This window comes from Apostichopus japonicus, chromosome 13, assembly GCF_037975245.1.
Source record: "Apostichopus japonicus isolate 1M-3 chromosome 13, ASM3797524v1, whole genome shotgun sequence".
NCBI classification, from domain to species: Eukaryota; Metazoa; Echinodermata; class Holothuroidea; order Aspidochirotida; family Stichopodidae; genus Apostichopus; species Apostichopus japonicus.
The window spans coordinates 7,730,418-7,742,539 of NC_092573.1; the positions used below are offsets into that span (position 1 = coordinate 7,730,418).

The following is a 12,122-nucleotide window of genomic DNA, read 5'->3' on the forward strand; positions in this document are numbered from 1 at the left end:
GATATGTATTGTCGATATGTTTAGTAAGTACTACCGTCAGTGGGTGGCACAATTTTGGCGAATGGGCGGTTGAGGTTAATCAATCAACGGTTCAGTGCATGGTTCCTATCATTTAGAGAGACAGTTTGTTCAAATGGTCATTAGACTGGATTCTGATTGGCCCGAGTAACTGGCGTCATTTCGTGACTGAAATCGGGGACATTTATTGCGTGACTGATATGGGGGAGGGGTTTAAGTGGAGGGGCTGTCCCCCTTCCCCTTGGAAAATTTTCAAGTGCCTAAGGTGCTTAGATGTAAAATGGTGATACTTTGAAGCACTTTTTAAATCAATTTTATTTTCAAAAACGTAGCTTTTTCATAAATGAAATCCACTTACTTTACGTGGTTCTTTGAGAGCTTGTGATTTGCTCATGCTAACACTATAAGTGTAGTTGTGTCGCCGTAGTTGCCATTTATACGGTCGAAAGAGTGCTAGGCTAGATCGATCTAGCATATTTTTAACAGTGTTTCCACTTTACACTGGCCCACCTAAAATACTGGTTATAAGTTCCGTTCTGCGACGGCACACTTGACTAAATTTTCTTTTTACAATTATTTTACTAATAATGTGGGATATTTTCGAAATTCCTGAACATTTTGACGAATCGGGGACATTTTCGGGGACACTTGTTCATCGGGGACAGCACACTGTAATCGGGGACTGTCCCCAAAAATCGGGGACGTCTGGTCACCTCGGGCCTATGAGCTCACTACGGAAACACAAACGTATATAGACTACTAGGCTGTTCTGTGTTGAATGTACCTAACCCAAGAAACACATCGCGATTGGTCGCGTAGGCGTAGCAATACATGTTTTAAGTTTCAGTCAAAATGCAAATTGTTTCTAAATACTGTGATATTCATTCTGCCATACACGTCACTCACGTGTGAATCATTTCGGAACACAATCCAGGGATCAGGGATAACCATGTGAACATAAACTGAACGTAGCCTCCGCTTGTGAGTGCCGCGGAGACCGTTTAATTAAATTGCCAACCCGTTTCCACATTTGACAATACAGAGACAGTTGCGTTTTTTTTTTTGCGCTGCTGCTTGGATCAAAATCTTTATCAAGGCAATGTTCCCATGGAAGGGATTTTTATTTTGGCCACCTAATTTCGCAGATAGAAAATTAGGTAAAAGGTAAAGAATAAAAATTGCATAAAAACCATGGTAATATGCACATAGGCCCAGCAACATATTTAGTGTGCATTCAAGTTTTTTTCTCAGTCAATAATTCCATTTAAGGGGGGAGGGGGCAAGTGGGGGGCGAGCATTTCAACTGGGGGGGGGGGGGCTCCCGCCCCCTGCCCCCCCCCCCGCTGGCTACGCCACTGGTGTTAACATTACAATAAAAATGATGACAACTGTCTAAACAGTCTTTATTGTCTTCTTCAGTTCTAAATTTAGCATGGAATGAATAAGTTTCGTTTGTTCTTACAAGTCATGAACTTAGTTTGGCATTATCATAGCTGATTAGAGTAGTTATAAATATAAAAGGAACGTGACGTATACATATCATGCTTGCTAGATAATGTAACATTTCCGCCATGCATTGTATAAAAACATAAATAAAAACGAAGAGTGTTAACAACACGTGCATAAATGCTTATACATATTGTAACGCCGCCAACGGCTGGTAGTGTAAAATCTGTCTCGAAACCAACTGGAGGAGGGTAGGGGAGGTAGATGGGGGACGGGTACAGATTAACTCTAAATCAGGAAGCAGACACCAGAGTTGTATGTTTAATAAAAGTATAATTTCTCATCTCGTTCTACATCTACAGTGTAATATACAATATTTACATTTGCCCAATATAACGTACTGTGGTCGGGCACAACCCAAGGAAACGCAGGCATAACACTGGGGCTGTGCAAGGGTCGGGCAGTCTAGACGTCGGCAATCAACCGGTGTCGGGCAGCACAGGCTTCGGGTGATCCACCGGTGTCGGACAGCCTAGGCGTCGGGCATTCCGCTGGACTCGGGCAGCGCAGGTGTCGGGCAATCCGCTGGACTCGGGCAGCGCAGGTGTCGGGCAATCCGCTGGACTCGGGCAGCGCAGAGATGCGGGCACTCCAAAATGCTTAAACACATTTGTTTGGACTTAGCAAATATCAAAGGCTTTACCACGAGCCGCCGGAAGGAAAGTTCCTCGTCTTGCACTCGACCGACTCTCCGACTCACTCTCCCATATACGAAAGAACCCTTCATTAAATACTCCGGAAATAACCCCCGTATACACACGTCCGTACAGAAACTGTAAAAAGGCTTAGACCAATCAGGGACTACCTGTATATAACTACAGTGAGCTGCGACCAATGGGATCGACTCACACACCCTGCGCCGTGCCTGCCTTTGCCATTACCTCCGCGGAGCGCAACAGATGTAACCTCTAAGGGAACTAAACGTATCTCACTAAGGAAAATTCGTAGCTTTCCGCTACAATATGCTTATACATATACGGCACAGTACACGCTTATATGCAAAGAAAGACGTGTGTTACTTAATACTACATAATAAATGCATATACCCGCATAATATCATTTTTATGAGCAAGGTTATAGAATATGGAGGTACTTTTAATGGTACAAGCTATAAAGTACTCTGACTTACTAACTAACAGTGCACGTATACTCTCTAGTAAGAGTATGGCAGGGCGTACTGCAGCTGCATGGTTGTGTTGTGGTCCCCAAAAATATTTCATTGAGCCCCACACCAGCGGCACAACCAGAAAGAAAAATAAATAAGGATCTTGACCACCATCCCCAGCCCCACACCCATCATTTTCCCGGTGTCATTTGACACTCTATGGAAAATTTTTCATATGACCAAAATAAATGGAAAATGGTCCTCTGTATATCCATTTATGGCATATGTTATCATTATCATATGTATCAATAAAATGAAAACAAACAAAAACTATACAAACTCGAGTGGAGAGGGAAACATCTTAAATATCTACCAACAAAGCAAGGAGACTGGAAATCCAAATTAATGTTTTGTAATTGCATATAGGCCTACTGCTTTAATTTATGGCACAAACGTGACCAACGTATAGACTTATAGGCTATTGAAAATTAATATCAAATGAGGAGTGGATTTGTTGTGTCATGCAGAGCCAAAACAGCCAAAATTAGTGAATCATTTGGCACTCTGTTGTGTCCTGTGTTCATTTTAAAACTTGTTACCTGTACCTCTAATGTTTTATCTACAGCCCAGTTCTTCCTGATGTTCCAGGTAATGACCGTTTCCTTGTGTGTATGTGTATATTACATAATCATATTTCCACACACACACAAAAAACGTCCGTGTTTTGACTCCACATCTGTAAAATTTGCGTCGTAATGGAGTTGTTTTTAACCTTTCGAGGAAAGCTTGAGGAAGCTTTTGCTGCAAAGAGGTTCGAAGATGTCAGCAAGCTCTATACAGAGGATTGTCGGTTCATGCCTCCAGGCCAACCACTCATTGGTGGTAGAGAAGGTGAGTTGATGAAACAGAACACCATGTAGAGATATTGGCTGTACAGTCTCCTCGGTATTCTGTGAGTACCGATATATCTTATGAGTATCGCGTAAGTCTAATTTGTTTCATATATGCCTACTGTGTTTAAACATATACACTTTTCAACGTATGATGTTGTAGTTAATATAACTATAACGTTAGTTTGACTGTTTGGAATATGACTTTGTTTCAATGAATGAATGAGTAATACATTATAATGTTTTGTTGTTGTTGTATAATTACGTTGTCCATGTTCCGAAATGACCAATACGACGAAAATGGTTGGACATGAAACTTGTTCCATATCTCCATATCTCATAATGATCAATGTTATACACAAAATGGTTCGGACATTGTTATATTATACATACCCTGTAAATCGCCAACATATCATAATGGTGAGCGCTTCCAATGGCGTATATATACGATATGACGTGTTGGACAATGGTGTTGTCTAAATGAAGTGATCAATAAATGATCACAGTATACTAAGTTCTTGGGTCTTTTTCTTGTTGACCACAACGAAACATATAGCTAACTTGTGATTGTTAAGTAATCCGAACCAAAACAGAATATGCTTTCTCTGTATACTGATGTACATTTGCTGCTTGAATGATTTTAAGTAAGCCATTCTAATAACACAGTGTGTCTCTATACATAACCACATTTCGCTCAATAGCACCACGTGTCTCTCTCTCTCTAACTCTCTCCACTCCTCGCCACCACCCCCTTCCCCTTCCCCGTCCTCCCCATTGCTCCCGCTAACTCTAACTTATTGTTGTCTAAAGGAGTATGTGCAGCCGCAACTCAAATGTGGGCTGGAGGTATCGGAACTATCAAACTAGAAATGGAAGAAGCAGTTGGTCTTGGAGGTGACTGGGCCTACTCTAGAGGGTTCGTTACATTTCTCTTGGAAGACGGTTCTGTCGCAATGCCCGGAAAGTAAGTTATATCTCACTTCTGGACATATTAAAATTTGAGTATTATTTCAACAAGTAATATACAATCAATAAATGATACATGACGTTGAGCGGCTAATGTGTCCTTCTTCTAGAGGTTCATGTTTTACGAGTGTGTGCGGGTGTGTGTGTGCGTTTGTTTTGCTATCTGAGGGAGGACTTGAACAAAAAATTCCGGTCCTCGGTTGTGATTTCTAAAGAATCACCACGTCCTCGGAAGAATTCTATTGTAAGGGGTATTGTTAAAGTTAGGGTACATGGATTTGAACAATGGAAAATACAATGGGGTCCTCGGTCTGAATGAAACACAAACATGTGTGTGTGTGTGTGTGTGGGGGGGGGGGGGGTACATAACACTGTCGTAATTAGAGGGTCGATCAGCTGGTTTGCATATTCAGTGCCATTCAAGTTACACGTACAAAAAGCATACCTCGTGAGTACAACGATGAAATTTCTTTTGAGTGATTAATTATCAATCACACTTTTGTTTTTATCAAACAGATGCACTTTCTTCAATTAAGTTGCTTGTGTTACCTGGAAATATCACGTACGTCACGCAAACGCGCAATAATGAATCGCCAAATTCTTCTGAAACAACAAGGTCACATTCTCCTTGACCCCAATAAACGAAGTTTCAATAGTTGTGGTTTGTGAATCTGTTAATGGGAGGGGTGAGTGTTGGAGATATGGAGGTGGGAAGGGGATTCAGATGAGAGTATCATGCCATACGGTTAAGACTTCGTGTTCACATTCGTTTGTGGCCTGTGAGGTTTCTTAATTGGAGGGGTGAGGGTTATTAAGGTGATATATTGAGGTGGGTGGGGTGTGTAGTCAGAATGAGTATCATGCCTTACGTTTCAGACTTCGTGTTCACATTCTGTTCCGGTTTAGGTTATACAGACGCTTTCCGGCCATCGTTAGTTGCATGCAAGGGCGGCGGAAGCACTTTTAATCTGGTGGGGGGGGGGGGGGTGGGGCACCGACGTCGAAGGGCACTTTGCAGAAATTTGATTGGACTGATGCAGCCTGATATTTAGTACCCTTTATAACTCTTATTGTATTATCTTATTTGCGTATACACATCACTCAATCAACGCCCCCCCCCCTCTCAAGGAAAAAATGCATACTAGCACTGCATTATCCAATGTGCAAATTGGGAAACAAGGAACAAGTTTTCTTTCATCAATCTACGTTTACAAGTTGACGATTGATTGGCGTAACCATTCAGGTACTGATACAAAATGCTAATTGCTAAAGTAGGAATCTGCCGAATTAGAGTTTACTCTTATTAAGAGCTTAACAAATGTTTTCCATTCTAAATAGCTTTGAGTTTGACCCACAGAAATTCATTAATAGTTCTAAATTAGGATTAGATCTCTTACTCAAAATATCGCCTAACTAATAATGTGATCAAGAGTACAATTTTTGTGTAGAAAAAGGGCACATTTTTAACCTGAGGAAAAGTGTGTGTGTGGGGGGGGGGGGGGGGGAGGAGCACGTGCCCTAAGTGGCCCGGTTCCGCCGCCCTTGGTTGCATGCCTGTAAGTTTACATTGATATAGCCGAGTTTACTAACTGTTTATTTATATTTCTTCACAGACATTTTGCTCTATGAAAACGAGTTGATGGACAGTTACAACTCTTTACGGATATTTTCAAACCGAATCAAGTAAACTGACGTACCGAAACCGTCATCATTTATAATCATATGTAAAACGATTAATGGAGGATGAATTATTAACCCAACGAATCCAAATAAAATTTAAGGTAATAACAACGTTAAAGGATTAAGTGAAACCTGACAGGATCTACAGACATGTTATTATCATTTACAGGCGCGTGTCCGGGGGGGGGGGGCGTTGGGGCGGACTCACCCATCACCTCTTGAGATTGTTTCCATCTGCCTGAAAACGCGCGCCCACAACCCTACGCCTCACCCCTCTTATCGCTTCCCGATGAGTAAAGAAACTTAATTAATGACCTTCGCCGTAGTACCAAGACCTTGACAAAATCCGGCAACACACCACTTCATCGATAACAAGTGATGGGGTTGTGTATTAGTGACGTCTAAAGGTCGTGCACTGATCTACATGGAGTGTGACCACTCCCGACATAGGCGTAGGAGCCTCATTTGATTTGGGGGGGGGGGCTGTAACGACTTGCCCGAAAAACATAACCAAATTTTTTTTTCGCGCGCCCCGCGCGCGTTCCACGCGCGTTCCACGCGCGTTCCACGCGCGTTCCACGCGCGTTCCACGCGCGTTCCACGCGCGTTCCACGTTAATGTTCCACGTTAATGTGCATATCATATAGGCATCCATCAGTTATTGTATCACCTGCTAATAACATAAAATCATATTTCGTGTTATTACCCTTCCATATTGGTTAGAATTATTCGGGAAGTCGTTACAACAATAATGATAATAATAATAATATAAGTTTAACCATTGAAAAACACTTTGCAAATTCTTCTTCTTTCAGTAGGTGCCAGTGGCGGAGCTAGGGGTATTGGTCAGGGGGGAGAGAATGGTCTGTAGGGGCGTTTTGACACTATCTAAGCGGAGCGCCACCACAGGTTGGCGCGGAGCGCACAGAATTTTTTTGAGTAAAGATACTCCCTAGATCGCCGGAAATGACCCTTTCCGGGCCTTGCTAATTTGCAGATAAACGAAGAATAAATAGGTGTCATCGCCATTTGTCAGAAAATCGCTACAACAAAATGTGACAAATGTCAATAGGTATTTGAGAGCGCAATAAAAAAGTCAATAATCGCGAATAAGTAAAAAGTGGTAAAAAGCTGAAAAGGGCGCCAGCAGTCCATTTGAGTCCGTCAGGGGGGCATCCGCCCCTCTGACTGTATTGGACGCTCCGCCACTGGTAGGTGCCTGCAAAATTCTCAGCATATTGCCCGAATTTTTACCCAAAAAATTGAAAAACACATTGCAAATTATTATTCTTTCAGTAAATGCCCGAATAATTCTCAGCATATTGCCGAATTTTCGCCCACAAAAAAAAAATGAAAAACACATTGCAATTATTATTCTTCCAGTAGGTGCCCGAAAAATTCTCAGCGTATTGCCCGAATTTTCACCAAAAGAATTGGTTGGGGGGGGGGGGCTGCAGCCCCCCAGCCCCCCAACCTCCTACGCCTATGACTCCCGACTTTCCAATTTCCCAAGATCAGGCCCCAGAAAATCCCAAGAATTCCCAAGGACACTGTACTGATGGATATCTAGCAATATCTAGCGATATCTAGGCATGAAAATCCCAAGATCTTCCCTAAACTGAATATCGAAGCCTTCAGTGTGTAATGAACTTGAAACTGTGCGTCTTTGGAAATGAAAATAATGTGGGGCATAGAAGCGTAACTACTATGGGCTCGGACCGTGCTGAGCCGGGGCCCGACCAAAAGGGGGCCCCGCTTTACTGATGCACAGAAAAGGGGTACCTCTTTGGATAGGGAGGGCCCGTTTTACTCAAGCCATCCGCTGCTGGTTTTGATGGTGTTTCTGCTAATTTTGTAAAACATGTTGCCCATTCATTATGTATTCCACTCACATATCTTTGTAATCTCTCTTTTGAGCTTGGTGTTGTTCCCACATCTTTAAAAATAGCTCGAGTTGTTCCTGTCTTTAAGGCCGGTTAAAAGGAATCCGTGAATAATTATAGACCCATTTCAGTTCTCCCGTGTTTCTCCAAGGTAATCGAAAACTAATGTTCTCACGGTTATACAACTTTATTGCTAAGCATATTTTACTGTATAACTATCAGTTTGGTTTCCTTCCTGGCCGTTCAACTACACATGCTATTTACATTTTACTTGTAAAGTTATGGAAGCTTTCGAAAATAATCAGTATGCTTCTGGTATATTTCTGGATCTGTCGAAGGCGTTTGATACTCTTGATCATAGCATTTTACTTGACAAACTTGATCATTATAGAATCCGGGGAACTGTACTTCAGTGGTTCAAAAGCTATCTTACTGATCGTCACCAGTTTGTTGTTATAATTAATATAAATTCTGTTTCTAAGCCAATTAAGTTTGGTGTTCCTTAAGGGTCCATACTGGTCCGTTGTTGTTTATAATTTATGTTAATGACCTCTATAAAGCCAGCAACAAATTTCATATAATCTCTTATGCTGATGATACCAACCTGTTCTTTTCCAGTAATAACATTAATTTTCTATTGGATACTATACAGAATGAGTTTACATATATTCATAATTGGTTTTGTTCAAATAAATTGTCACTCAATGTTAAGAGACCTACCGCTATTGTGTTAGTACACCTTCAAAGCACTTACATCCTATAGCATAAATAGTATCAATTATTGCGGTGTTGAAGTTATGCTGTCTAAGACTACTAAATATCTTGGCGTTTATATCGATAATCATCTTTCTTGGAATAATCATATTCAGAACATTTGTATGAAAGTATCTAAAGGCGCTGGAGTTCTTAATAGACTTCGCCAAATCCTTCCCAGAAGCACATTGGTCACTTTGTATAATACACTCATACTTCCCTATCTTACCTATTGTAATGTTATTTGGGGCAGTACCCATGCCTCTAGAATTCAACCCCTTTATTTACTTCAAAAGAGAGCCATCGTTATATTTGAAATGCGGATTTCCTCCAACATACAGCACCCCTGTTTACTACTCTTAACGCTCTTAGTATCTATGATATATATCGTTACAATGTTGGTATTTTTATTTTCAATTGGTTACATGATAAAGCTCCGTCGACTTTTCGCAATTATTTTCAGTTACGTAACGATCCCTATCCCAATTTACTATTCCTTACTTTAAACTTAGGTCTTCACAACTTGGTATTCGTTATGTTGGCGTTAAACTTTGGAATTCCCTCCCTACTACTATTACTGGTTGTTAAACTTTGAACACCTTCAAAACACGTCTTAAAGAGTATCTTATATCAAACTATCATTGATTTTGTATTTCCTTTCATTGCCATCTTTGTTCTGTTTTCTCTGTATACTTAAGCTTTCATTCCCTATTTTATTTTTTTCAAGGGGTGTCAACGTAAACAAGCTCTACAGAGCTTCTTGTTGGCTCTCCTCAATCTCTTGTTATCTTGTATACTACCCACGTCTATTGTCAAAATTGCATACTTTAATACAAGAGATTGAAATAAAGTCTTATGAATTGAATTGAAAAAAAGAAACATTCATGTAACACTTAACAAGACAATATACATATTTTTACGTGATACGGAATACGGACATTATGATCATGGGCTCATTGGTTTATTAATGTTTGTATCGAGCTGTTTGTGTTATTTATTATGATAATGAAAATTAAGTATATAATTTAAAGCCCAATTCCAGCCAATGTTGTACTGAGTACAACATCAGGACATATGATATTTTGAAAAATTCTAAACAATAACCCAACACCCCACAGACTTGAAACTGCGATTATTTGAAAGAAGCAGGGCTTTCATATAAATATAATAATAAAAGGTAAGAATATAGATTCCTTCGGTGTATGTGGTAAGTAAAATATCGCAGGAAATTAGGCTTAGATGGAGACAAAGTTTCAGCCGAAATTAGGCCTATGCTTAGGTTTGATTACTGTATTTTTACAGTAGTCTCCATTAAAACTCCATACTGCAAAATCAAAAATTAAAAAAAAAAAACTTTTCAATGATTTCACCCAACCAACCGTTCTCTAGTTATGTTCATTGCATGCGGACCCATAATGCATTACTGAAATTATTGCAAGTCAAAAACCTATTACATGAGATCTCAAATAAACCGATGTGTAAATGCAACTTGAACGGGAATTGTCTTTTCCGACGATATAGGAGTATGTCTTGGCCAAAAACAATCGTCGTACGCTCTGCGCCAACCGATGATGGCGCTCCGCTTAGTATCCAGTAGTGTGTTACACCTATATGACCTACTGATCCCCCTTGTAACCATTTCTGAGGACGAACTTGCTTGGACCTCCTGATAGGGGTCTCCATGCCCACCAGGCTCATCGCTACGCCTACGTGTGGCATTGCACAATAAACGGATAAAAATGATTTATATCAGTCTCATTTCAATTATTCGAATTTTTAAAGCAAACAGCAGATATCACATCATATCAGTTGAGGATGAAAATGTCGTTCCAGGATGAACAGCCTCCAAACTGTTTATGTGTGTAGTGTTCGGTTTCGGAAATATCCGGTATTTTATTTCCTTCAACGAAGTTTTGTAGTAGCCGTTATAAGAGGTTTCAATATTTGTACACCAATAAATTAACTGTGTCTGAATTTTCGAAATTCCCTGACCAAAATTCGTCATCATACTTCCTTCTACTCGACGGGCAAGTTTGAACGATCTGTTAGAGGTTGTAGGAGGTTTTTCTATATTGGTTGTGAATTCTCAAATTCTGACCAAGTAATGGGCTAAAAACCTTGAAAAGTAAGGCTTACGGGTGTTGTGGGCCGCGACGTAGAATCACCTACAAAAAGCTATGATCCACAGGAGATGCGATGAGGTCGAACATGATAAGTGAGTGGTGACAATCTTCAAAAATGGTTATGGATGAAAAAAAAAAAAAAAATTGGGAAATACTTGGTTCTCAAACAAAAGTGTACATCTGGTTGGTCATTTTCAAGCCCGGGAAGTGCCATTTCCGGTGATCTGGGGGGGGGGGGGGATCAAAACCAGAAATTTATCTTGTGGCGCTCCGCTTAAATAGTAATTCGCGCCCCCGGGATAGAAAAAATCCTGGAGACGCGCCTGATTTATGTAGGATGAATTATTATATGTTAACTATTATTTAAGGTTACAGTATTAACAGACACCCGACAGCAATCTACAGACATGTTATTATCATTTATGTAGGATGAATTATTAATTGCTAAAGAGCATTGAAGGTTACTGGATTAACAGAAACCCGACAGCAATCTACAGACATGTTAGTATCATTTATTAGGATGAATTATTATATGTTAACTATTATTTAAGGTTACAGTATTAACAGATTCCTGACAGCAATCTACAGACATGTTATTATTATTTATGTAGGATGAATTATTATATGTTAACTATTATTTAAGGTTACAGTATTAACAGAAACCTAACAACAATCTACAGACATGTTATTATCATTTATTACGATGAATTATTATATGGTAACTTTTATTTAAGGTAACAGTATTGTCAGACAACTGAAATCAATCTTCAAACATGTTATCAAACTGCTCCGTTATTATCATGAAGAGATGGCATTTTGGCAGAAAAGAAATTTGAACCATTTAATAAATCACGACGGAGCAACCCTTGTCATTAATATATGACCTATTTCTTTATCAAGCAAATGTGTGAAATCAGTGGCATACTAAAGGGAATACTCCACACCGTACCTCCCATCGTCAATCATGGGTGGGAACGGTTCGGTCGGGAATGTTATACCATACCCCTGTACCTCCCATCATCAATCAGGGGAGGGGTACGGGTCGGTCGTTTTTTCTTTACATTCCGCCAAGGAAGAATTATACATAAAACGCTGATGGAAATTCATTTCGTCACAAACAGCTAACATAGAATAACATACCATAACAAAATCTAACAAACCATAAGAAAACTATATAACAAACCCTTTCAAACCCAAC

The 12,122-nt window shown here is 40.1% G+C and overlaps 1 protein-coding gene across 2 annotated transcripts; it reads left to right on the forward strand.

Moving 5' to 3' along the window:
- The first annotated feature begins 2,652 nt into the window (after positions 1 to 2,652).
- Positions 2,653 to 9,942, forward strand: LOC139978992 (uncharacterized). 2 transcript variants are annotated; one of them, XM_071989630.1, is made up of 3 exons: positions 2,653 to 3,520; positions 4,330 to 4,483; positions 6,981 to 9,942. In XM_071989630.1, exons 1-3 carry the CDS (start codon positions 3,385 to 3,387, stop codon positions 7,000 to 7,002), a joined length of 312 nt encoding a protein of 103 aa, XP_071845731.1. In that variant the 5' UTR covers positions 2,653 to 3,384; the 3' UTR covers positions 7,003 to 9,942. The 2 variants fall into 2 exon arrangements, with proteins under 2 accessions (XP_071845731.1, XP_071845732.1); XM_071989631.1 differs by lacking the exon at positions 6,981 to 9,942 and adding an exon at positions 6,099 to 6,969.
- The last annotated feature ends 2,180 nt before the right edge of the window (positions 9,943 to 12,122 follow it).